We start from the raw sequence: 25,686 nt of genomic DNA, 5'->3' as shown, positions 1-25,686 counted from the left end.
CCTAAACTATTTACGCTGGATTAGTGCTGTTCGGGATGGCCCCTTACTGTGTTGACAGCGAGAGCTGTTCTTAATTATCTGTCATCTCCGTTCACCTGCAATTTTACAGTTAATATGTGCACTTAAAAGTGTGATCCCAAAAGGTTAATCACTAAAGCAGTCCTCACTTGAGCTAGGGAGACATAACATTTTTACTATGCTACCAGCAGTTGGTGCTATAGTGCTATCACAGTAGGTCTCAATGAGGACACAGTATTGTGCATCAACATAATAGTCAAACATTAAAGAGGCATTACAGGGTAAAGAACCAGAACATTTACAGTAAAAAAAAAAAAAATAAAACAAGAAAAATTAACTTGAGTTTTGCATTCTTTCTACTCTGCACATATGGTTGGTGTCTGGTGGGGTCGTAATACCTGCTGCTCCGGAAATTAAAAAAAAAAAAAGTGTGTTTCTCTTCATATATTCCCAATATTACCTGTTTATAATGAAGTGGTCACAGTGAACAGAAAACCGAACCCATTGCCATCCTGTACAATCACAGATTTATTTTGTACTCAAAATTAAGATCTGTCAGTAACAGTGACACAAATCAACATTTACTGAATCAGAGATGAAACATTCAGCAGGCAGTCTTCATTGGGTACACAACAGGACTCTAAACATGCCACACTAATAACACAACACGTTTTTATTTATTTATTTATTTTTTAATTTATATTGAAACAACACTGCAGATTTGTAATTTGGTCCACTGCAACTAATGATTAAAAAGACTGCAGTATTTTTGTAGCCCTGATATTTGTATTGAACAATTACTAGTTGTCAACTTTAGTCAGGGTGGCAGAAGTACACAATCTCATAGGTGATAAACACAATGATATTCCCTTCATTTAACCAAGTGAAGACCCATTATTATTTTAGAGGACAGTCTTGTTGCGTTTATTGCTGGTATGTGTCCTACAGTTGCTGTAATGTCTTTGTGCAGTCTCCTAATTTCATGAATTGTTCTGTTGGGCTTTGCAATCTAAAAACTCTCCTGGCTGACACATTTTTAACAGACTTTTTTTGACAACGTAATTTTTGACTCTTGAATATTCACTACACTTCAACAATACAACTGTTTGCCAGCCACTTACTAGCACTTAGGCGAATAAAAGCATAAGATTAGAAAGTAAAAAAAAAAAAATAGGTAATGATCCTGATTCTTCCACAGACAAGAACAGCACAGGCAATCGGTTTCCAAATAGATGAAAAGTGTACTGGTTTACTGGCTTTTTAAATGTTTTCTTTACAGACGCCATTGTTGTGTAGCAAAATTACTTATAATAACTTTATACTTCTACTGTACGTTTTCAGATTTTTTGTGCTCATAAATTCACCAGCTACATATTTGTTTAAACACTTAGTTTAACTGTGTCAGTGCAAGTGAGGAGAAAAAGTTTAAATAACAAACACCAACTGTGAAGACCAATGTGACCAGTTACACTAAATGTACTGGTGAAGAAAAAAACATGAACATACAGCTCAGAAAAGTAACAGTAAAAACACTTAAAAGTTTAAAAGAAATTAATTCTATTAAATGAGTGCTAACCAAGGGTTTGGAATCCATTCTGTTCAAATGTTATTAGCTGCAGCACTGATACAGACCTTGAGATAATACAAACCCTGTGCTGTAGGTCACATGGTCTACAGGAAGCTGGTCACCAGGAGCAGTTGTTTAATCTATAAATTGTATATATAAATCTGCATTATTGTAAGCTTTACCTCAAGAATGTTTCCCATTCTAATAGTGGAATTCTAATAGTGGAATTCATAGTGACCCTTTCCCACCAGCTGGCAAGAAGAAAATAGGATCAGTTGTGTCAGTAAAATTTTGTAACACTGGGCCATATTTACAATCTAAGGATTTATTTATTTATTTTTTTCTGAGTGACTTTAAATGATTAAACAGAAGTAGACTTCTAACCCACTCACAGACAGTTGAAAATGAACCACACGAAAAAAAAAAAAAAAACAGTTCTTAACAAATCATTCTTTAAAACTGTCCTGGGTCCTACTCAGCCCTCAAATCAGGAGTCATTTAATATATATACAATCCAGACTGTTGCTAAAGAAACCTAGCAGGAGTTTCATAAAGAAGTCATCAGTGTAACATTCAAATAGTTTAGCAAGGTGCACAACAAACAAAAAAATACATAGAAATAAAACAGCTCCTTCATGAAAGAAGTGAATGTTAAAATCAGGGACCAGGACCAGGAATCATATCCACCAGTGTTTCAGCAGCAACAAAAACCCACTAATGTTACAAAACAACAAATGAGGTTAAATTAACAGGCAGGGGTCTATTGTAATGATCTAAAACAGAGGCAAATCTTAACGCCGCCAGGCAAAAACTAGTAAACTTGGACTGTATTTTTATTATTATTATTTTCCCTTCTCACACAATTTTGTTACTGAATTTTTAGAATGATATTGCCTTGCCAACACATACAGAGTGCATAAAGTTTAGCACAGATAGTAAAGTTGACATGGTGCAATTATAGACACAGGGATCAAATGGGTTGTAGCAGGGTTATCCCTTTAAGGTACAAGGGACATACTGTATGTGTCCCACAAATAAAATGATACTAACGTTATTATTTTTGCACGAGGTGCACGAAACGGTTTAAAATGAATTGCCAGGTTGGATCTGGTCCTCCAAATTTCAGCTTCCTCCTCGTGATACTTGAGTCCCTCTCAAACGTATTTCAAGAAACCGTTTGAGCAACCGCTCAATTTCTCATGTACCTTAAAGGGTTAAATCTCCTGTAATTCAAGTATATATCTCTCGGTTTTGTAACATTATCAAGTTTTATTTCTTTATTAACAAACAGGTGCAGCAAAGTTTCCCTCAGAGCAAATGTTTTAGTGAATTCAGCTCCCTTCCAGAGCTCCTAAAGATTCTGCTGGGTGTGGACCCCAGTTTGCATTGAGAAGCAGCTTCAAATCGAGGGACGCAGTGAATCACTGCCCCCTGTTGGGTGATGGGAGGTTCCCAGCTCTGCGGATCTCTCAAGGGTTCCTTGGGGAGGGGGTGAGTTAATCGGAGAAGAGGCTGGCGAAGGACTGCCTCAAGCTGCGGATGGTCTCTGCCTTGGCCTCATCCTCGTTCCCGTTCCCACGCTGGGTCGTTTCGGAGACACTGAAGGAATTCGTCAGAGACTGAGACTTACTAAAACAAGAGAGACGAGGAGAGGACAGGCTTCAAATTACTGGTGATTATTAATTAATTAGTCATTTAGCAGACTCTTTTATCCAAAGAATTACAAGACTAGGCGGTGAATTATACATCAACAACTGCTGCTGCAGAGTCACTTGTACAACAGTTGTCAGACCAGGGGAATTGTGTATTAGTTGAAAACAGTTTGAAACCAAGTATGATCTTGGTTTTTAAACTAAAGCTGAGGGAACACAAAGACAGAGGGCTGGGAGACCTTGTTTGAGGCAACTTTGCAGTATCAAACACCAAGTCTCCACTGGGGTAATACACAGTGGCCTGAAAGCTAGTCTCCAGAAATCAAGTTCCCTCAGCTTTAGTTGACCATGTTAATGTTAATCTTAGCTGACCAGTAGTGTAGTCAAGTCTCGTCACTTTTCACTTGGGGAATACAGAGTTTACCCACTTAAAGGAATAAAGCGTTTACTCGCCCCTACTCTCCTGTGATGAGCAAATCCTGGCTACACCAAGGGTTAAATCTAAGGAATATTCCAGTTTATTATATAAAGCGACTTGGTGAATACATTGATGTGCAGAATCTCTTCTTATTAACCCACAATTCTGCACAACCACCACAACTGATATGCAGGTAATCTACTGGGCATCTCTGCTCAGCCTTAGTGCTGATTGTGAACACCAGAAAGGTTCATTTTACACACTTGTTTTTTATGAGTACAACACTGTAGTTGACTAGCTTAACACTTGAAGGTTACATGTTTTCTGAATAGCACCCCGGATCGTCTACTAGGAACAAAAGATTCACAATATTTATTAGAAGGAAAAGTTCAAATCATTTTATATTTTGTAAACCACTGTACATTTTGTAATAATGTATAATATATGAATGTAAATATAAATGCAAGTCAATAGTGTACTTTTTTACTGAACAGTTTAAATGAACTGTAAACAGTTTAATGCCTGGTATTTAATTGCCAAGGGTTTGTTTTTAAACATTCTAGAATAGTGCTGCACAAACCGATTATCGATTATTGGGGTTGAGGTCTCTGCAGAAATCAGGGGCTGACAATCAGGCGAGGGTCACTGGTGTTGATTGGACTGATTCACCATTCAGAGTGAAACGAGTGAAGAAACAGCAGTTTGAGATGAAAGTAACAAAGCCAAACATAAACAACTTATTGATTGAGTTGGTAATTAATCTTAAGATGTTTTTCATAAGTTTTAGACTTATAATTAGGGGTTCTATTATATATATATATATATATATATATATATATATATATATATATATATATATATGTTGTGTACACTGAGTGTACAAAACGTTAGGAACACCTTCCTAATATTGAGTTGCACCCCCTTTTGCCCTCACAGGGATGCTGGCCCATGTTGACTCCAATGCTTCCCACAGTTATGTCAAGTTGGCTGGTAGTGGATCTCAACTCCAAATAGCTCGTTCCATCTCATCCCGCAGAAGCTCAATTGGATTGAGATCTGGTGACTGGGCAGGCCACTGCAGTAAGCTGAATTCACTGTCATGTTTGTGGAACCATTCCTGGACAATCCTAGCCTTGTGGCATGGGGCATTATCCTGCTGAAAAAATCCATTAGCAGATGGATACACTGTTGCCATGAAGGGATGCACCTGATTGGCAATGATGTTCGGATATCCTGTAACATTCAAACGTTGCTCCACTTTTATCAAGGGTCCCAATGTGTGCCATGAAAACACACCCCACACCATCACACCACTACCATGACCAGTCTTTCATGAAAGAGCAGTTTTCGACCACTGGCCCGCCGTTGACTGGATGTCCTTTGGGTGGTGGACCATCCTTGATACACACGGGAAACTGCTGAACGTGAAAAACCCAGCAGCATTGCAGTTCTTGACACACTCAAACCGATGCGCCTGGCACCTACTACCATACCCCGTTCAAAGGCACTTAAAGCTTTTGTCTTGCCCATTTACCCTCTGAATGGCACACATACACAATCCCTGTCTCAATTGTGTCAAGGCTTAAAAATCCTTCTTTAACCTGTCTCCCCTTCATCTACTCTGATTGAAGTGGATTTAACAGGTTACATCAATAAGGGATCATAGCTTTCACCTGGATTCACCTTGTCAGTCTATTTTATGGAAAGAGCAGGTGTTCCTAATGTTTTGTACACTCAGTGTGTGTGTGTGTGTGTGTGTGTGTGTGTGTGTGTGTGTGTGTGTGTGTGTGTGTATATATATATATATATATATATATATATATATATAATATAAACTATATCTGCATGCCCTATATTTAATGCAAAATAAATCAGATCAATCCTTACTTCAACTGTGGAGTCTGTCTCTGAGCAGTGCTGGGTCCTGGCTGCCCCTGTGCAGCTGTCCTGGGCTGCTGCGGTGGGAAAGTGCTCAGCTTGAAGGCCTGGTTGGGGGAGGTGCCGGCAGACCTGGCTTGCTGGGGGGGGCCGGGTGATTTCTGTGGCTGAGAGGCACTCTGCTGCTGGGTGTTCTGGAGCTGAGACCCCTGGGGCCCCGTCGCTGGACCAGGGCCACCTGTCACACACACACACACACACACACACACACACACACACACACACACACACACACACACACACACACACACACACATACACAATTTCAGTATAGTAGGGATTCATAGGTAGGAGTCTGCTTATGCCTAATAACAAGTGGCATTATGTGGCAAATTTGAGTAGCATTATGGGGCAAATAGGACCCGTTACCATACCACCATATAAGTGGTTATGCGATAGAAGGGATGCCTTATAAATAGGGTTACCAGACATCCGAGTAAACTGGAATTGTTTCAGTTTTCGGCCTTAATTTTGTGTCGTGGTTGGAATTAGTAAAATTATTAAATAGTCCCAGTTTTGCTACTGTAGTCAAAAGTTTTTTAAATACAAAAAACTGTAGCAGTGTGCTCTGCAAGTTAACTGTCGATCAATTTATATTATAGTGTGTTAGTGCCAATCAGAAATAAAATAAACTATTTTACATGATTATTTGTTTCATAATTCGATATTTTATTGAAAAAATAGGAGTTAATTAAAACTGGAGTAAACGCTTTGAAAATACGTCCCTCTTTGTGAAGACAACCCTGTAATTATTTTATAACTGTTGCCCATAACATCAGTGATAACAAATTAATCAAGTACCACTGCAGGTAAACAGCAGTGAGCAGTAATCCCACGGGTCATCAATGTCCTGGCTAGATGTACTGTACTGTACCCACCTTGTGAAGTTGGCTTGGGCTGGGCTCCAGGGACAGGCTGAAGCTGGGTTTGGGCCTTCATTGGCTGAGGTTGAATCTGCTGGGGCTGAACACACACCAACATGTCAGAGTTACCATGGCGACAACAACACATTTTTATACTAGAGGGAAGCCCGAAATAGTTTTAACAATTGTGTCTGAATTGTCTTCTTTTATACTGCTACAGGAATGGAAATGATTCCCGTTGCATGGCAGTTTGATCCATTCCTGGTTTTACTATAAGTTTAATCAGACACACCTGATATTGTTTCCTACACACTGGGGCTGACCAAGCTTGTAAAACCTGGAATGGATAAAACTGCTATTCAGGAGTCTTAATTCCATCCCTCCCGCTGGAGTGCTGGCTGAAATATAGCAGAGGCCTGCAAAAGCTACAAAAGTATGGCAGTTCTCCAGGGGTTCGCTTTTACTGCTACCAGACTTTGAAATGAGATACTTGTGCATTTTTCAGAACATGCACTGTCTCAAAGGAGGCCATGTGGGGCAAAATTTACAGTTTGTTAGTTTTTTTTTTAAAAGAAAAGTTTTAAAAATCTTAAATCTGGGATCCCATTATATTTCCAATAAAACAACTCTATTAGTAGAATTGCTAGCAATGGTTATGCCAAGAATCATTAAAACATTCAAATAAAAGACCCAGACCTGTGAAGATGCATGAGGTGGCTGAGGCGGGTGGGTGCCTGTGACCAGCTGAGTCATTTTAGTTATAACCAGGTCCGTTATGAGCAGTCGATCCTCCTCCACATGCTCTCCAATCAGCGGCATGGAGCTGTCCATCACCTGCACCAAGCAACACCAGAGACTGAGAGAAACACAGATACACCGAGCCAGCGGCACTGCAATGAACCAGAGACTCTGAGAACCACACAGACACACCGAGCCAGGGCACTGCAATGAACCAGAGACAGTGAGAACCACACAGACACACCCAGCCAGGGGCACTGCAATGAACCAGAGACTGTGAGAACAACTCAGACACACCCAGCCAGGGGCACAGCAATGAACCAGAGACTGTGAGAACAACTCAGACACACCCAGCCAGGGGCACAGCAATTAACCAGAGACTGTGAGAACAACTCAGACACACCGAGCCAGCAGCACTGCAATGAACCAGAGACTCTGAGAACCACACAGACACACCCAGCCAGGGGCACTGCAATGAACCAGAGACAGTGAGAACCACACAGACACACCCAGCCAGGGGCACTGCAATGAACCAGAGACTCAGAACCACACAGACACACCCAGCCAGGGGCACTGTAATGAACCAGAGACTGTGCGAACAACTCAGACACACCCAGCCAGGGGCACAGCAATGAACCAGAGACTGTGAGAACAACTCAGACACACCCAGCCAGGGGCACAGCAATGAAACAGAGACTGTGAGAACCACACAGACACACCCAGCCAGGGGCACTGCAATGAACCACAGACTGTGAGAACAACTCACACACACCCAGCCAGGGGCACAGCAATGAAACAGAGATTGTGAGAACCACAGACACACCCAGCCAGGGGGACTTACAAAGACACAGACCCAGTTGCCCATAGTATTCTGCTCTGAAGTAGCCCTGTAGTAATTACAAAGGTCTATTTCGTTTGAGAGGTCGAAATCCCAATCCTGTGGAGATTATTGTTTTCTTCATGTGTTGTAAAACCGAAATTAACTATCAGGGGAAAGAGAAGTGCGTGGTTCACCGGTTTTAAACCTTATCCTTGTCTATCAAAATCTAGATACCAGCAAGCTCTTTTAATATCACTGTGATCATAGTGACAATAGCAGAATTCAACCAGGCACAATACTCATTATACATAAACCACATCCCCATTGCAACCTATTAGCAGCAGCTACACTTACCATTCCACGGAGAGATCTCTAAATGTTTAAACCACAAGAGAATCTACATAAACTGATTCAATATGTTAAGATTAGCTCTAATTGTGTTCACAGTTGTCTTTCTCTTGCACTGTTTGTGGAAGAGAAAGACCTGACAGACCTGACACAGCAAAGAGCACAAGAAATACACTCTGAAAAGCCACCAAATACTTAGAAACATTCATTAAAACTGTTTGCAAAGGAAATTGACAAACAGTACTATGTATTAAATGGATTACAATCGTGTTCATTTACAACATGTAAATGCTGTCTACTGTTGATGCACATCACACTGCAATACAAACACAAAAGACAGCTGTAGACACATGTGTTTATCTGTATTATACTGTGCTGCCATACTTTATATTTATAACATTTCAATAATGTACAGCAACATGTAACCATTCTTATGTTACACTTGTATTTCCCAAAATGCAGAGCTGGCAATAAGACTGCTATTATTAAACTCATAGTAAAACCAGGAAGTGATCAAACTGCTATGCACTAGGAGTCTTATTTCCATCCCTGGGGTGATAATGACTGGATCTGAGTAACACCGACTCCCACTGTATTCTTTCCATGACATTCCAATGAGCTGATGAATTAACAGAGGTAACGACTGTAAATGTAAACATGTGCTGTAAGTACATAAGGACTGTGTACTCTGCAAGGAAAATACAATTCAAGAGCTTTTCAGTCTGTTTAAAAATGACAAGGAAAGATAGTGTGTGTGTATATCAGTCACAACCCCTCCTATGCCGCCTGAGTTCCACAGCTGGCAGAGTAAAGCTATTTTTATTCTTCTTTTCTTAATAGGTCACTGTGACGGAAAGATGAGTTCTGGTGATGAATCTTCCTCCCGACCTGTGAGGGCGCTAAAGAACGGGAGGAGAAGTATCTGGAAGGGCTGGCCTGACAGTTCGTTTCCGGGTCAGGAAAGTGGGTCAGCCTGGAGGGAAGCGCGACTCTGTTGTAAGACCGTATTGATTTGAAAGGTAAACGAGAGGCAGCTGCCAGTAATAAGGCAGCTGCAACCGTTTATCTCGATATCATGCGGGATTACATATAGGGGCCAGGGTAACGCTGATCTTCTCCTTCGTTTGGGTTAACATTAGGAGAGAAGGACTGAGAGAGGAGCTCTCAGAGTATTGTGAAGAGTGTCGTACGTGTTGTGTGTTATTTTCTGTCTGTCTGTAATTGTCTGTCTTTGTCGCACCAATAGACAATTAACGCACATCTCCGGAGATTTCGAAAGGAGAGCCCTTTCCGGAGCACCACTGCACTGAGCACCTGCACGTTTTCGATCACCCAGGACTGGTGACCGTACCGTTGTTTTTTGTTCGGGACTGTGCCCTTGTTTTCATTATCCCCGTGCTTTACACATTGTTGTGTATTGCCGGGGATTTATTATTTTTGACGGTCGCCAGACCTGGAAAAGAGCAATAAACCACACTTATTCACTGAATCACTGTTGTCTGTTCATCACTCCTGCACCGCATCACCGCGACATCTGTTCCCCTTGCCAACCACTTTGCCACAGTCACCAACAGAAACATTATTCTCACAGTTCAATGAACATTATTCAACATGCTGTTTTTATATTAAAAGCTACCAAGATCTCTTTAGTCAACACAAAACTGTATGTCAGATCATTATTACGGGCTGAAGAAATAAAGAGCTGAACAGATACAGAAAAGATTAATGTGACATTAACAGGACCTTATCATAAACAGCTTCAGACCATACCTGTATATTATTTACTGCATGTACAATATGGACCCATTGAAATGATAGGATCTGCAGTAAGTTCTTCCACTAGGGGGCAGTAGTTCACTATGCATTGTCCTTGCTAGCTGTGTAGCTAATTGACTTTTGACATGGTATGACCACTTTAAGGTGAAATCAGCAGACAGTGAATAGTTCTGCTGACAGATATAATTTCTTGATTTGCGCCCTGACATTCAATTCAGTGGACAACGTTGGCCCCCGGGGCATCCAAGGGTGGGGGAGTAGCACTATATTTCCAATGAGCTGAAGCTAGGGCTATTAAGTCATTGGATTACACTTATACCTACTGCATACACAATAATTTCAGCTATTACAGACATCAACATTGCTTTGAACTTTTTCGGGCTGAATTTACTTCATTTATCAAAAAACGTTCTGTAAAAACATACAATTTGCCAGGGTTTACTAGTGAAATAACAAGTTCTTTAGAGGCTAGGAACCAATGCTGGGCTAGAGCATGTAAAACAAAGACAGAGCACGATTGAATAAATGTACACATTTAATTAAAAAAAAAACTAAATCTCAATATTACCTGAAGCTTGGCATTTGATGAATCTATTACACAGAGGCCGTCAACCAAAGATCAATCAGACATTGATTCTGATTTAGCTGAACAAAGACAGCCAAAGTTTACATTTTATTTTTCTTACTATTAAAGCATACAAGGTACTTAAACTATGCCTGTGTCTCGATCATAAACAATCACCTGGGCCGGGTGGACTGGAGGCATATTTCTTAAAGGTAGCAGCACAGGTTATTGCTCAACCATTAGTCGTTCTATATAATCTCTCTCTCATTTGAAATTCAATTCCATCAATTTGGAAATCTGCATGTGTTGTCCCTGTTTTTAAAGGAGGTGACCACTCAAATCTAAACTACATACCTATATCTACACTTCCAGCCTATGCCAAAGTATTTGAATTTAGTAAACAAACAACTAACACGTTTCTTAGAACAGAATAATATCCAAGCAGATCATCAGCCTGGATTTCATTTGAAACCTACAGTAACACAGATGGAGGACCTCAAGGGGATTCATAATATATCACTTGCTTTGGATTCTGGGGTATTTGTAGTGTGCTTTAGTACTGGTTTATCTAAAGCCTTTGATTCTGTTGAACATGCTATTCTTTGTAAAAAAACATGTCCCTTCAGATTTAAGGAGAGGGCTGCGGATTAGTTCAAGGATTACCTAAAAGACTGAACACAAGCAATAAGAGTTGGTGGGATTATTCCCACCTTTGAGCCTCTATGTAAAGGGGTAACACAGGGTCTTTGAGCCTCTATGTAAGGGATACCTCAGGGTCTTTGAGCCTCTGTGTAAAGGGGTACCTTAGGGTGTTTGAGCCTCTATGTGAGGGATACCTCACGGTTTTTGAGCTTCTATGTAAGGGGGTACCGCAGGGTCTTTGAGCCTCTGTGTAGGGGTACCTCAGGGTGTTTGAGCCTCTATGTAAGGGATACCTCAGGGTCTTTGAGCCTCTGTGTAAAGGGGTACCACAGGGTCTTTCAGCCTCTATGTAAGGGATACCTCAGGGTCTTTCAGCCTCTATGTAAGGGATACCTCAGGGTCTTTCAGCCTCTATGTAAGGGGGTACCGCTGGGTCTTTGAGCCTCTATGTAAGGGGGTACCGTAGGGTCTTTGAGCCTCTGTGTAAGGGGGTACCTCAGGGTGTTTGAGCCTCTATGTAAGGGATACCTCAGGGTCTTTGAGCCTCTATGTAAAGGGGTACCTCAGGGTCATTGAACCTCTATGTAAAGGGGTACCTCAGGGATCAGTCCTTGGACCAGTTCTCTTTACACTCTATGTAAATGACCTGGGATCTGATATGGGTAAAATGAATGACCATTTATATGCAGTTGACACTATTGACAGGATTCTCCATACAGCAGGGGGATTTGCAGACAGCATTTGATATTGTACAGCACAGACTATTACAGCGCAAATTATTACTTAATTTATCCAAGACAAAAACATTGCTGTTCTGTTCCAATAGATAGAAGATTAAAAATCTGACTTGGACTATTGCTACACTGCATGGATTTGTATTCCCAGGTCTGGCGACCAAACAATAGTTCCCTGGCAGTCCACACCAATGTGTACAGCACTGAGTATATAACAAGAACAGACAGTCCCAAATAATAAACAATATCCGTCCCACAATAATACCAACACGGTCACCAGTCCTGGGTGTGTGCAGTAGTGCTCGTGGTGGGTGATACAGGTTCATATTTGTAACAAAGGTGCAGTGTTGTCCGGTTTAGTGCAGGCCCTTGGTGACAGCTCCGGAACTGTGTTAACTGTCTGGTAACGTACAAGACAAGACAATTACAAACAAACAAAACACAACACTCACAATTTTAACTTTAAATACACTTTTACTGTTCTTCTCATTCTTACTAACTACAAACCAATGCAAAGGAACAGATTACGATTCACGGTCCCCTTATATGCTGTCATGCATGACCTCATTGTAAACCAGTGCAGCTGCCTTTTCAATCTGCAGCTGTTACGTTGTTTCCCTTCAGGGTCAATATGTTCTTGCAATGGAGTATCGCCTTCTTCCAGACTGACCGACTTCAGTGAAAGAACTTCCGGGGAAAGAACTGTCAGGCCAGCCCGTACAAAGAACTCTGTTCCTGCTGCTTAGCACCCTCACAGGTCAGAAGGGAGATTTACAACCAAGATTCAATGTATTTCTGTCACAGGCCTAAATTAGCATTTCTTGTTAAGAACAAGAAAGCTTTGTCCCCGTCTAGCAGGTTAAAGTTAGTGACTGCTTGTCACAAGGACGGTTTGAGTAGTGATGTCAGAACCAGGAAGTAATGGCCACAGTGAGACTGGATTACGGTTGAAGCTGAGCGCAATGGTGGCGTCCAGCATTTATTAAATAATAAAGTCTGTATATAAACAGACACAGCACAAAACAAACTGCTCAAGGGCCAAAACAAAATAAACAAACACGGAACAAAAGTATAAACAAGTATATACAGTAATACTATAGCAATTGTTATATAGCTTCTTCACAGACTCACGTCTCTGTCTCTCCTCCAACACTTCACCATACAGCTATATGTCTTTTATATCCGTGACTGAGGGATTAACCAGCTATCAATTATCTGATTATTCCTCTGTCACATTTGCACAGGTTTAATAAGGATGCGTGACTATCAGCTAGTTAAATACTCAGTAGCTGATCAGTCATGCATCCTCACAACGTATTTCAAATAAATAATTTCCATCCTCCCTGTAAATAATAGAAATACGCACAAATAATAACAGCAATAATAATAATAATAATAATAATAATAATAATAATAATAATAATAATAATAATAATAATAATAATAATCAAGCACACATTTATATACAACGGGGCGGGCACCTTTCCACACTGCTACTATCTTCCCTGCTTTTGATTATAGTGATTACATTGATCAGTTTGCTTGTAAGCAGTCTTTACATCAATTAAATGTTGCAGATGTGTTCTACAGTGTTCCCCTTTGACACAACCTTGTCATATGTTTATAAAATTAGGCTGACACCTCAGAAGAGGAGGTTTTACATTGGTATTGTTTTGTGTTTAAGGTTTTTAAAAGTTTGGTACCTCGTTATTTGTGTGCTCTGGTAGAAAGGACCAGCATTGGCTATAGTTTACACACTCTTAGGATTCTGTTCATTTGGCTGTTCCAAGGCTTTGAATTATGTTTTATGTACCAACTCCTGAAGATGTGGAATTGTTTCCATCATAGCCTGAAGATGGAATTTGATTATCATTCGTATTTGGGAATTGCTTAGAACCTGCCAATGCTTCTCCTTCAGTCCACAGTCATAGATATGACTATTTGTACTATTCTCAGATCTCTGTATACTGCTGTTTAAGTTTGAACTGCACATGGTTTATTGTGTTGTTTGTACATTGTAATTGTTTTTATACATTGCAATGTTTCCAGGACCCCCTTGTAAACGAGATGGGTAAATCTCCTGGTTAAATAAATAGATCAAATCAATACAAATCAGTTTACCCCTGCCTGGGTGCTGTTCACATTCTTGTTAGAAAATAACTTGCTGGACTTCAGTCCTTCAGTTAACTTTGTGCACTGTTTCTCTGCACGAGTCTGATCCACTTTAAAACGCTTTGACTGATCACTGTAACCGGGCCCTATTCAGAAAACTATAACCTGCAAGTCATTTAAAGACTGTTTTAAAACTCAGATTACAGCCAGTTCAGTGCAGCTTCCTGAAATGGTTTGAGGCTGTTGGGTTATTTCACAAGAAGTCGAGACACATTTCATACCTGCCAAACTTTGTTACCTTAACTAATGCATCTTGGTATTCAGATTCAGTTTGTTTATCATTTTCTGTTTCAGTCACCACATCCTGCTACTTTTTAAAATGCAGAATTCAAAAGCACCTCTGTGGCCTCAGTAGAGCTCTCAAACCCCTCTCAAAGTGCCCTTATAAAAGTTTACCACTGTACATTTACAGATTTCCCCCATGCTTTTCCCATAGTTTACTAAGGGTTACCATGTTTTATTTATCATGTTTTACTGTACCACTCTGCTTTACCATGCTTTCCTATGCTTTCACTGTGCTTTAATACACTTGACTTTGCTTTTACTATGGGAACCTTTTATAAGGGTAACCTGTCCCCCCCGTCTGGATGCAACAAATATAACCACTGGCGATAACTGCGATATGTAACACGCATAACAAATCTTTAAATACTCAAAGTTAAAGCTGAGTGAATTGGGACCATAGAGGTAAAACTATATGTCTATTTTACAAACTAATTTTGTCTGGTTGTCAGCACTTTTAGTTTACCCATATATGATATATAGTATATTGAGCTTAAAACCTCCACAATTTAGGTCCTGGATATTTAGCCTTGTATCAACATGTCAATAAAACACACACACACACACACACACACACACACATAAAATGCATCTGGGACTATTCCTGATTCATATTAATAGTTAAGAATAGTGGTACTAACATGTAGCCATTTCGATGTATTCCATTGCAGAACCTTGTCATAGCCATGCTCTTCATTACTGAGTTGGACCGTTGACAGAGCAATGTTCCAGCCAGGTCTTGCATTGTTTAATTTAACTGATGAGCAAGTAATTAGGCACATGTTTCCAACAAGGTCCTGGATTGGAATGCAGTCACATATGGGAGCCGCTGATTGAGTACATACATCATGATTAGGGCTGTATTTTTTTTCACGGTTATCATGATTTCTGAATTTAAATATTTCTGAGCATTTGTTGTATAATAACTCGAGAGAAAATGATACACAGATTTTAGAATTAGAGATGGGCTGCAGGGAGATACCTACAGCATGATGGCTGGTATCTACAGAATTACACACGGGCCACAACTTACACTATAACACTGGTATTGGCCAAAACGTTTGTTTACCTCACTTGGTTTCTTACAGCTTCCCATTTTTTTCCCCACAACTTCATAATTACTTATAAGTTAGCTTTGAAACACCTCTGATGTGCAAAACCTCCTCCATGTTGGTCCTAATGAATTACAGTCCCCAGCTCCTCCCTGTGCTGCCCCACAACGTCAGTAAAGCAAGACGAGATGGTAAGTGGAGAGAAAAGACCAACATGCTCTGTTCAACTACACAATACGAGGGGAGGAGTGAAAATGGCCCTGAAGGGCAGGATGGAAGGATTTTGAACCCTTGGGGAGTACCTCTCCTTTAATGAAAATTTATTCGCACCCTCTCGGTCTCCACTGCTGCTCCTCTATTACACCACACACACATATCTCTGTGGTCACTTTCACATCCCTTCTCAAGTGGTTTTTAAGCTTCTGGTTTTTGCATCTGGCTGCCTCTCATTAAAGGTTATGCAACAGCCCCGGATTCCAGCTGGAAAATTGTGATCACAGGTAATTAGGGGAAACCATAATGTACATTAGCTGGTGCCATGCTTTCCTCAAGACGTTAACCATGAGTCTTTTGATTTGAACACACAGTGCTGCGTCGTTTAAGTATACACATTGTACATGGACATTTTATTGGGACCTGTCTTCCCCATTCAGTTTGGCATAGCACTGGTGTGGGGCATGTTCTCCCAGTATACCTTAGGGTTCTTGATTACTCTGGTGGACTGGACAAATTACATTATTGAGGTTCAACTACACCCATTCTTCACGCATATGCTGAAGGCATTAGGTGTTATTCCTGTTTTATTGAATTCATTATGAATTGACTTTTTTTTTTTAAAGTATCTTCAGGACTAGAAAAAACCTTTACAAAATAACACGAAAACTTGTGTTATTCAGATGTTACTCCAATGCAAGCCTATAAAATTATATTGAAATTCATATGAACTGTGGTCATTATTTTAATGTGTTGCCAACACCGCTATTGATAAACCTCGGTACCAGATAAGCATGAAAGCAAAGAACCAACAACGTCCAACAGAAAAAGCCAGTGATAAAATTGAAGAACAAGCACTCTGGCAGAATAATTTGGCAGAGACTTTTAGTACCAGGTTTGTGCAGTTACTTCTGAAGGGTGCAGGAACCATCACCATTTTCCATATAATGCATGCAAACGAAATCTTTCAAGGAATCAACCTTTATTCAAAATAGGTATTAGGGTTGTTCCAATACTCTTATTTTCAGAGTAACTACCTTTAAGCAGTATTTCTCGGCAGATATTAAATACATCCATTCCCTGTGTTGATTTCAAAACATGAAAAGCTGACCTTCCATCACCTTTACAATTGAGTACCACACAATGGTGATTAACTTCTGTTTTAAATGCCGAGTGGAAGAGAATTTCTCTCATCCGGGGCACTCACATTTTTACAGAGGCCATAAACTCAAAATGAAAATCTGTTGCAAAACTAGTAAAGGGAACTGATTTGTCACGTAAATGGGACATTTCCTTAAACCTAACTCACTAGATACCAGTGTGGAGACTGGGGTACACATTTTTGTGCGGCGTTTAATCAGAGATTACATCTGGCCCAGGTAATTGTGTATGTAAACAATGGAAACTGAGGGGCCACATTGTTTTTTGTTGAGTAATGAACACATTTTATTCCATTTTATTAATACCTAATAATTCAAATGTCTTAAAAGGAAAATATGAGTATTGGAATACCGAGTAAGTAACTTAATTTGAATTATGTTAGTGGTAGGAGTGGGCTGTCAGAGTTGAAAGGTCACATTGTTACGTGATTTGAATGAAATGAGGAAGACTGTCACTCTTAGGACTAGGATTCTCCAGACAACCTCAAAGCAGGTAAAGGCAGATTTATTAAAAAATTCTAATAACTCATTGTCATTTTTATTTTTATACTGACTAACTTCTTTGCAGAATGCTATTACAATAGGACACAGCTTTCAGACCGCTGACTCTCTGGCAAAAACAAATACTATAAAATTCCTGGTCGGAAACATGAAAACGCTATTGGTAACATTTTAACCTTTTTCCAAGTAGACTGCAAAACCTCAAGTTTACCCTCCAGTAGTTTAAATGAGTGGGAATTCAGTCAATGATGCTAACAAGGCTGCTTTATTTCAGAACGTATTTATATTTCAGTGTCACCCCCTGGTGCTCTGGCTGCTTGTCTTAAATGGCCTGTCTGCAGTGCAATAAATCGCCTACCTGTTTACTAGCAGGAAGGGATCCAGCTATCCCATACCATTACAGGACAAGCCTCCACAGACACTGAGCACTTTAATATTCCTGAGCAAAAATGCTGAACTTGGAAAATACATTGAGGTTTGTTTGTTTGTTTTTTAAAATAGAAGTAAAACAATCCAAGGAGCCAAGCTTGGACAAAGTTTACTTGATTTTTTTTTTTTTATATTAAGATGTGGCTGCAGCTGTTTTAGTCAACCTCAAACGAAGACGCCCTCCCTTGCACACAAACAGCTCTAAGACGTGGAGTCACACTTTTTATTTGATGTTGTCTTTTTGATTTTATCACTTTGTATAAAGCATGTTTATTTTGGCACATTACTTTGTGTAGATTTGCACTGATTACACTAACACGTTAATGCTCCCCTGTTCTCAGCTCCCATAAGTGTAAATTGATTGATTTGGAGAAGCTGAGCACCTGGTATAAATGCTCTTGATTTCATCCCCGGGTGAACCCGGGTTTTTTTGGAGTGGAGGCTGAACTCACAGCCAGCAGGAGTAAAGGAATTGGCGTTTGATTCGGCGGGGGCTAGGAAGACAAAGATAAAAGAAAGAGACGCCAAATTTAAGGGCATATCTCTCTGCCTGTGCTTTTGGCCTCCATTCTGTCGTGTATGTGTTTCTAAACTAGTATTTTAAAAGGCATTGGGGTTTTAGGAGTGCTGGAGGCGGGGTGTATTGGTTTTATTGTGTTTTTTGTTGTTGTTTTTTTTGTGAGCCCCGTCTCCATGCAGGTATTGAGCCGCACTGCCCTTTAGTTTTAAATTGTAATTTTTAACATTTTTTTTTTTTTAATTTAATAGTCGGCAACTGATTTTTACCCACTTTTTCTCCCAATTTAAAATAGCCAAGTGTATTATCTTAGGCTTAGCTCATCGCTACCACCCCCGTGCTGACTCGGGAGTGGCGAAGATGAACACATGCTGTCCTCCGAAATGTGTGCCGTCAGCCGACCGTTTCTTTTCACTCTGCAGGCCCGCCATGCAGCCACCTCAGAGCTACAGCATCTGAGGACAATCAGCTCTAGGCAGCTTACAGGCAAGCCTGCATGCGCCCGGCCAGTCTGCAAGGGTCGCTAGTGCGCGGTGAGCCGAGGACACCGTGGCTGACCTAAGCCCTCCCCACCCAGGCGATGCTCGGCCAATTGCGACCTCCGGCTGCAGTGCGCATCCTGCACTACACGCGGAGCACCTATAACGAATGCACCACTAGGGAGCTGAAATTGTAATTCTGTACTTAGTTATTGCTTTAATGAACAGAGTGAAAACCTCTTGCCATGACTGTGTATTCCAGATCTGTCCTGTTTGTTAAGTATAGTTTACCACTTGTTTTTAATAAATCCATGTTCACTGCCCGACATAAGTGTGGTCTAATTTATTTTCCTTCTGGCATTCTACCTGGCTGATCCCACCCGGATCAGAAAGAACAAGTGCCCCTCCTGGGTGCTACACTTAGTTCATGGAACGGACGGGATAGGCATGGAACAATATGGTCTGTGCAGCTCAGGGGTACACCCTGCTCCTATATGGGACCAGTCGTCCTAATTTTAAAACATTAGGCATTTAGGCTTTGCAAACAAACTAGAAGAAAAACAAATATTTCAATATTCAACTGTTAGGTGCTTAGGGTTATTTGTACAGAGAACAAAATAGGCAATTATATTAATGCACTTTATAACTGTAACAAAAATAAATAATAAAATAAATAAAGGCAGTTCTTTGATAGAAAAATGTGTTGCATTTGTAGTCAGACAGAGTACAAACGTTCCAAGAAATGACACTCAACATAATGATGTTTTAAATACATTTTTCTTTCAAAGTGTTGTATCAGGAATCGAATTGCAAGGCTTTAAAACATGTTATCCATTAGGGGTGTGCTGATACTTGTACTCGTAGCTGCCTTTAAGAAGTATTATATTTATCAGCAAGTATTAAATAAATCCATTCATTAGTATGTTGATTTCAAAACAAGAAAAGCGGTCCTTCCCCCACATTTACAAATTCATTGTCAGTTTATGGCCTTGGTGTGGAAGCAAAAAAAGATGAGAGGAATTGGCTTTTAAAACGGGAGTTAATTGTCATTGACTGATAAACAATTGTAAAGGTGAGGGAAGGACAGCTTTTCTTGTTTTGAAAAACACACTTGAATGAATGGATTTATTTAATACCTGCCGACAAATCCTTCTTAAATGCAATTCCGAGTATAAGTATCGGCACACCCCTGTTTTTCATTAATGTTACAGTCCTAACTTACCACGCCTGTATATAGTAATGTATATTTTTTAATATCATTGCCCTGGTCTTGCATTTGCAGTAACATACTGGATATATGAAACCAAAGGAATAACTGCACTTTCTCAGAAAGTACAAGCCTTTTTGCAGGAGTAAGTAGTACAGTAAGACCATTTATTTCAAAGCCTGAATCATCACTCCTAGTTAGTGCCATTGCGGGTGATAAGAACCAGACCCCATCTCCTTCCCACACCCTTCAAACAGCTCCTGTCAAACTGCACAGCGTATACCAAAGTACCACCATGGTCTGGTAGAATACAAAATGCAAATAGTATGAACTAGCACATGCCGGGGTGTGTAGTTGTCCAGTAATACAGGGCTTCAGAAACCTCTTTGGCTCAAGGTCATCTATGACATTAGGCATCATGACTGAAGACCCACACCTGAAATTTAGATTGGGATCCCTTTAGTGAGAGAGGTTGTCAGTTTGTACTGGTAGAAGTGCCGCTGCTTTCACTGTGCTCAGTGTCATTTCTCAAACTTTGAGAAACCACTCATAATCACTGCACTACATTGCACTCCATTGTACACGCTGTGTCTGACTGCAAACACAACGTAAACCTGCCTGGAAAGGTAAGTGAGAGCGGTGTGGTTGATATTATTTATGTCAGTGGAAAAAAATATACCAGGAACTCGCTTATTGACTTGACATTGACTTATTATTATTAATATATTATTAATTTGACATTGACTTATTGAAATGTCAAATTAGATGCTGTAAACTTTAGCAATGAAAGACACACTTTGTATTGCGTAACATGAAGTACAGTGCAATTAGCAGTCATTAACTGAGCAAGTGGAAAACCCCTTCCAAGTTTACGGCACTGCGTATTCCCAGAGAGATCTCTATCTTTTACCCACTTATCAGATCACGTGCTGTCATTTTAAACAGGAAAAAATTTTAGCAAACACAGAAAATGATAACCGTTACAAATAGCATGATGGACGTAACCACTGGAAAGCACCTGGATGTAACAAAAGTGAAACTGCTTGCAAAGTTCAACTGACTTCTCAATTTCATATTGCCAAATGTTTTAATATTTAATTCTATTATCCCCTGTTGAATGGGTGTATGTATTCCTGAAAACCTGCTATGCTTTCAGTTTATACACCCGTTTAGTTTGTATTGCCTGGAAATCTAAAAATAACATTATCTAGCATAATGTATACTCAACACATTGTTTAACAGTATGACATCACCATGTCGTGGAAGCAGCAGCTGTATCTAAAGTAAGAATACCACACCTGTTCAGTAAATAGTTTTACATTAATTCCATTGCTATAGCCTGAGGATGATGACTCCTGCTCTCCCACCCCCTCATTTGTATTTTAAAAAAGGATGAAGTTTCCTGATTTGTCATGCTCATTATCTCCAGGCATGCCTTCATTTCCAGAGATACTCGTAGTATCTCAATGCGCATCTGGGTCGTGAAACATTAGCCCCGACCCCTGCTCCTACACTCGCAGGGAGATGTGCTGTTTCACGTCAAGCTAAATAAGGAAAGCAAGGCAACTCACTCCAGCTACTCTGCTGCTAAAAAAGTTATTGCCATTCACTGCTTCCGTGGTTCCTGGAGTAGAACCCAGGTAGCTAGTCAGCTGGATTTGAAGCTACATCTGATTGGTCTTTAGATGAGGGAGACAGTAAGACTTTCTCTCACATGCCAGTCTCTCTCTCCTGGTTCATAACCCTGTACCTGCCTGTTACAGAAGGTCTTTAGAACAAGCCAATGTATAACAGCTGTTTTTGAATGTTTTTTTTTATTGTGCCCAATTATTTCAGTTCTCGATTTGAATTTAGAATATCCAATGACACTCCCTTACCACAGCAGTTAAGCAGCAGGTGTCCACCTGAGCTCACCAGGCCCTGGTCAGTAGGGTGCATGTGGCCAGTAGGGGCCGCTGTAACGTGATGAGGAGAAACAATCCCTGCCAGTTTTGCCTCCCAAATCTGCAGGATGACAGCATGACTCACCCTGTACAGCATGCGGACGTGACAATTAGCTGTTTGAAATGGTCAATCTGTGCAATCTCAACGGTCGGTTTGTCTGATAACGGCAGACACAGTGCAGACAGAATCCTGATGACTGTATCATCATTCACACTGTGCCCAGCCACCAGAACAACTGTGGAACTTGAATTTGAAGCATTGCTTGTTACAATATGTCTCAGACTGCATGTTTCAACTATTCTGTGTGACATTCAGCAACATCACCCTATTTCTACAGTATGACATCATCCATTAATTGGCTCATTGTCCAGGTGTCAATTGCACCAGCTGTCAAAAGACAACGTAACAACAAAGACTGTAAACACATATTTAAATATAACTTCAAGAGCAGAAACCCATTCATCCAAACCACTCCTTTATAGTGCTGCACACAAAATAGCTCATACACTTTGTATAGGCTGTCAACAGCTTCCAGTGGCCTTGGGTAGTAGCACTAAACACAAAAACGCATGAACCCATTCAAATATGAAGGGAAGCCTACATTGACGTTATTACAAATAGATATTAATGCAGCTATTCTGACACAATGTTGCTAGCGATCCTAATGAACCCTGCCCCTGGAATGGGATACAAGCTCAAACAATAACTCTAGGGAGGTTTTGTACAGTGGTTAAGGTGCTCTCTTGGGAGCTCCGAGTTACTTATTTTTGCACTGTATTTCCACCGGACAAGGACAGCTCTATTCACTATTTATTTTAATTTTTTTATTGAATTGCTCCGCCTACTTTTTTTTTTTGACTGTGTCTACTTTCCTCACTTCGTGATATTTACCCTGTAAAATGTGCACAGCTCTCTATATTACAGCCTCCATAAAAATGCTTGGCCCTTCTTGTCAGCACTATCCCAGCCTGCCTGCCTGTCTGTCTGTCTGTCTGTGTACCCGGCATGGAGGAGTGATTCACAGACCAGTGGACTGTTCAGCTGGAAAGGGAGCAGACTGTGTTCTCTTTGGATAAATAAATATCTGCTGGGAACACCGAAACCCAGAGGAGTGTTGCGGGGAACTGTGTTTACACAACACGAAACTCAGCTAGTTATACCACAGAGCATGACCTACCTTCCCAGAGTCATATCAGCTCTACAAGTCACAACTATTGAGATACACATTCTAGACTGCTTTGATTTTTGTACTCAAAAACGTAACTAAACTTAGTTTTAACAGGGTGGAGGCTGAGTGCAAACTGGCGACCCTACCCACCGCAAGTGAGCATCTTAAGCGCTATGCAAAAGAGCCGGGCTTGGCACGCCTACCAATGTCTTGACCAGACTGCACCCAGCTCCCTCCAGACCCTCATCTCTCCCTACACCCCCACTCGACCTCTCCGCTCACGACAGGAGACAGAATCCATAATGGCAGTGTATCACATAACATTGCCCATTACATAGTTTCAAATACCACAAACACATCCAGAGGTGGAGTAGATTACACACTAGGGTTGTCACCTTTTCCACAGACCAAACCCAGACATATATCTCAGTCATCCTAGCTCTATCAAAACTGCAGTATACTGTAATACAGTTTAACACAATACCACCAGATCTCAGTACAAATCAATAATCATGTAGTAGCCTATACACAGTATTGTGCTCTTGATATTTCTAGCAATCAAACTTGCAAGCCAGAAAAATAGTAGCTATATCACGGTAGGTTAAAGGCTAATCTTACCTGAGACAAGTAGCTGTGTTGATGAGTAACGCTGTAGTAAATCAATGTAATTTCTGAGGCGATGATCCTGTCTAAGTGCTTTTTTTTTTTTTTTTTTTTACAATTGGTTTCTGAGCCTAAAAAGACTGTTTGTGGGGGTCAGAATTATTTTACAGCCATTGTGTCATGGTAAATATGTCGTCGTCGTCGTCGTCCTCACAAATATTAACAAACGTATTAATAGACTTATAAAATGTTATAAAACTATGGGACTATTGGTTCTATGTTCAATAAAAAGAGACAACATTTGTCAAAATGGATTTGGTTTGGGTTTTTCAATGTTAGTAACGGCTACCGCTAAATATGCAATGTTTATACATACACGCACACATATATGTGGTTTAATTACCACTATATATTGTAAGTAGCCAACATTTTACTGTAAAGGCTATGTATTTAATCGCATCAATGTACCGTATAACAGGAAGTTTTAGCTGGTATTAAATTTTTAGATTTGCTACTTTGGTAGATTTTGACGGTTTTTGAATTGGCATTGATCACTTAGCACATTCAAAAAATGTCAACTTTGTATTTCTACTGTTTACTTAATGAAAACAGTATCTAATTTACAGTATCTCGTTATAGCATCTACAATGTCACTGCAGCAACTTGGAGAACAACAAAGAAGGCCTTCTAAAAATGAGTTACAATATTTATCGTTCTTATGTGGTCCTCCAATTTTAAGACATCAGTAATTGGAAAGGATTACTAACTGCAGTACACTTTAATGATAGGCATTTGCTAACTCTCAGTTTTAAAACGTAGCTCTGGTTCACTAACATAACACAGTGGAATGATTACAGTATCATGATTTCCATTACTTGAGAGTAGATGTTGCTTCATGCTAATTTGAACTCGGCTCTCGCAAAGATAAGCACCAATTAAGATGTAGCTTTGCAGTAAACTAATGTGATCCATCTGCAACTCCATCCATTTGCGTTGTTTCCATTTGGTGATGTAGATATCCTTCTGTCAGGTGTTGATTGCTGAAGTGTAATGTTGGCTCCAGGGATCAGCTCATTTTGCCTGTCCAGGGCATTAGCACACACAACAGCTGCGATGCTGGCTCCGGGGATCAACCCTGGACGGAGAAATATTGTCTTTTGTGTGTAATGCTTTGATAGAACTGGTGGCAAATTATTGGTCAGGTTACACTTGTTTTCCAATGCTAAGGCCAAACATCGTAGCACCTGGTCATGGCGCCATCCTTGGCTAAGACCCACCTTACATCCTGTCAACATGTGCCTTAATGTTGCAGGTGATAAACACAAAGGACAAGAGGGATCCTCACCCACCCAGTGGTTTAGGTTCTGTGGTGATGGGAGAACATCACATGTTGATCTGATGAGGAAACTGATCCTGCTCTGTTCTATTGTCCATAGGTCTTGCCAGCCGATCTTACGTTATTCCACGCTCTCCCATCTCATCTATTCTCTCTGCTTGACCTAGGAAATGGCCTTTACACACCTGATCCTCTCCTCCTGCTTTTGCTCCTGATTGACTACCAGCATCCTCCGTTGAGCTGGGATTGCCTTGTGCCGTGTAGGAGGAGCTGAACTGAGACCAAAACCTCCTTTTCCATGCTGAACTTGCCCCATAATATCTCCGATTTGAAGGGCAGCCTTAGCATCTTCCATAGCTTTCTTTGCAGTCCATTTTCTTCCAGTTTTCAACACAGGTGCTGCCTCCCTTACACATTTGTCGCGTGAATCTACTAATGTCACTTCCAGTCGGACTTTGGCGCACTTAAACTCCTCGGTTAGAGCAGAGATTGGTAGCTGCAGTATTAACTTACCATAAAGTCACTTAGATGCACAGTCCTCCAT

At 40.4% G+C, this 25,686-nt stretch overlaps 1 protein-coding gene across 2 annotated transcripts in view; it reads right to left on the bottom strand.

Moving 5' to 3' along the window:
* Positions 1 to 433: 433 nt before the first annotated feature.
* The window catches only part of LOC121318578 (synapsin-3-like), a 250,791-nt gene continuing 225,538 nt past the window's right edge, over positions 434 to 25,686 (bottom strand). For both annotated transcript variants that reach the window (XM_041255406.1, XM_041255407.1), the window contains exons 11-14: positions 7,153 to 7,290; positions 6,472 to 6,556; positions 5,543 to 5,771; positions 434 to 3,214 (exon numbers count right to left, since the gene is read on the bottom strand). In XM_041255406.1, the coding sequence (XP_041111340.1) occupies positions 3,082 to 3,214; positions 5,543 to 5,771; positions 6,472 to 6,556; positions 7,153 to 7,290 (585 nt within the window). In that variant the 3' untranslated portion in view covers positions 434 to 3,081. The remainder of the gene's footprint in view (positions 3,215 to 5,542; positions 5,772 to 6,471; positions 6,557 to 7,152; positions 7,291 to 25,686) is intronic.

The sequence above is a fragment of the Polyodon spathula genome, chromosome 7 (assembly GCF_017654505.1).
Source record: "Polyodon spathula isolate WHYD16114869_AA chromosome 7, ASM1765450v1, whole genome shotgun sequence".
NCBI lineage: Eukaryota > Metazoa > Chordata > Actinopteri > Acipenseriformes > Polyodontidae > Polyodon > Polyodon spathula.
Note: the sequence above shows the minus strand (reverse complement) of the source record. Positions and strands in the feature narration are given on the sequence as shown.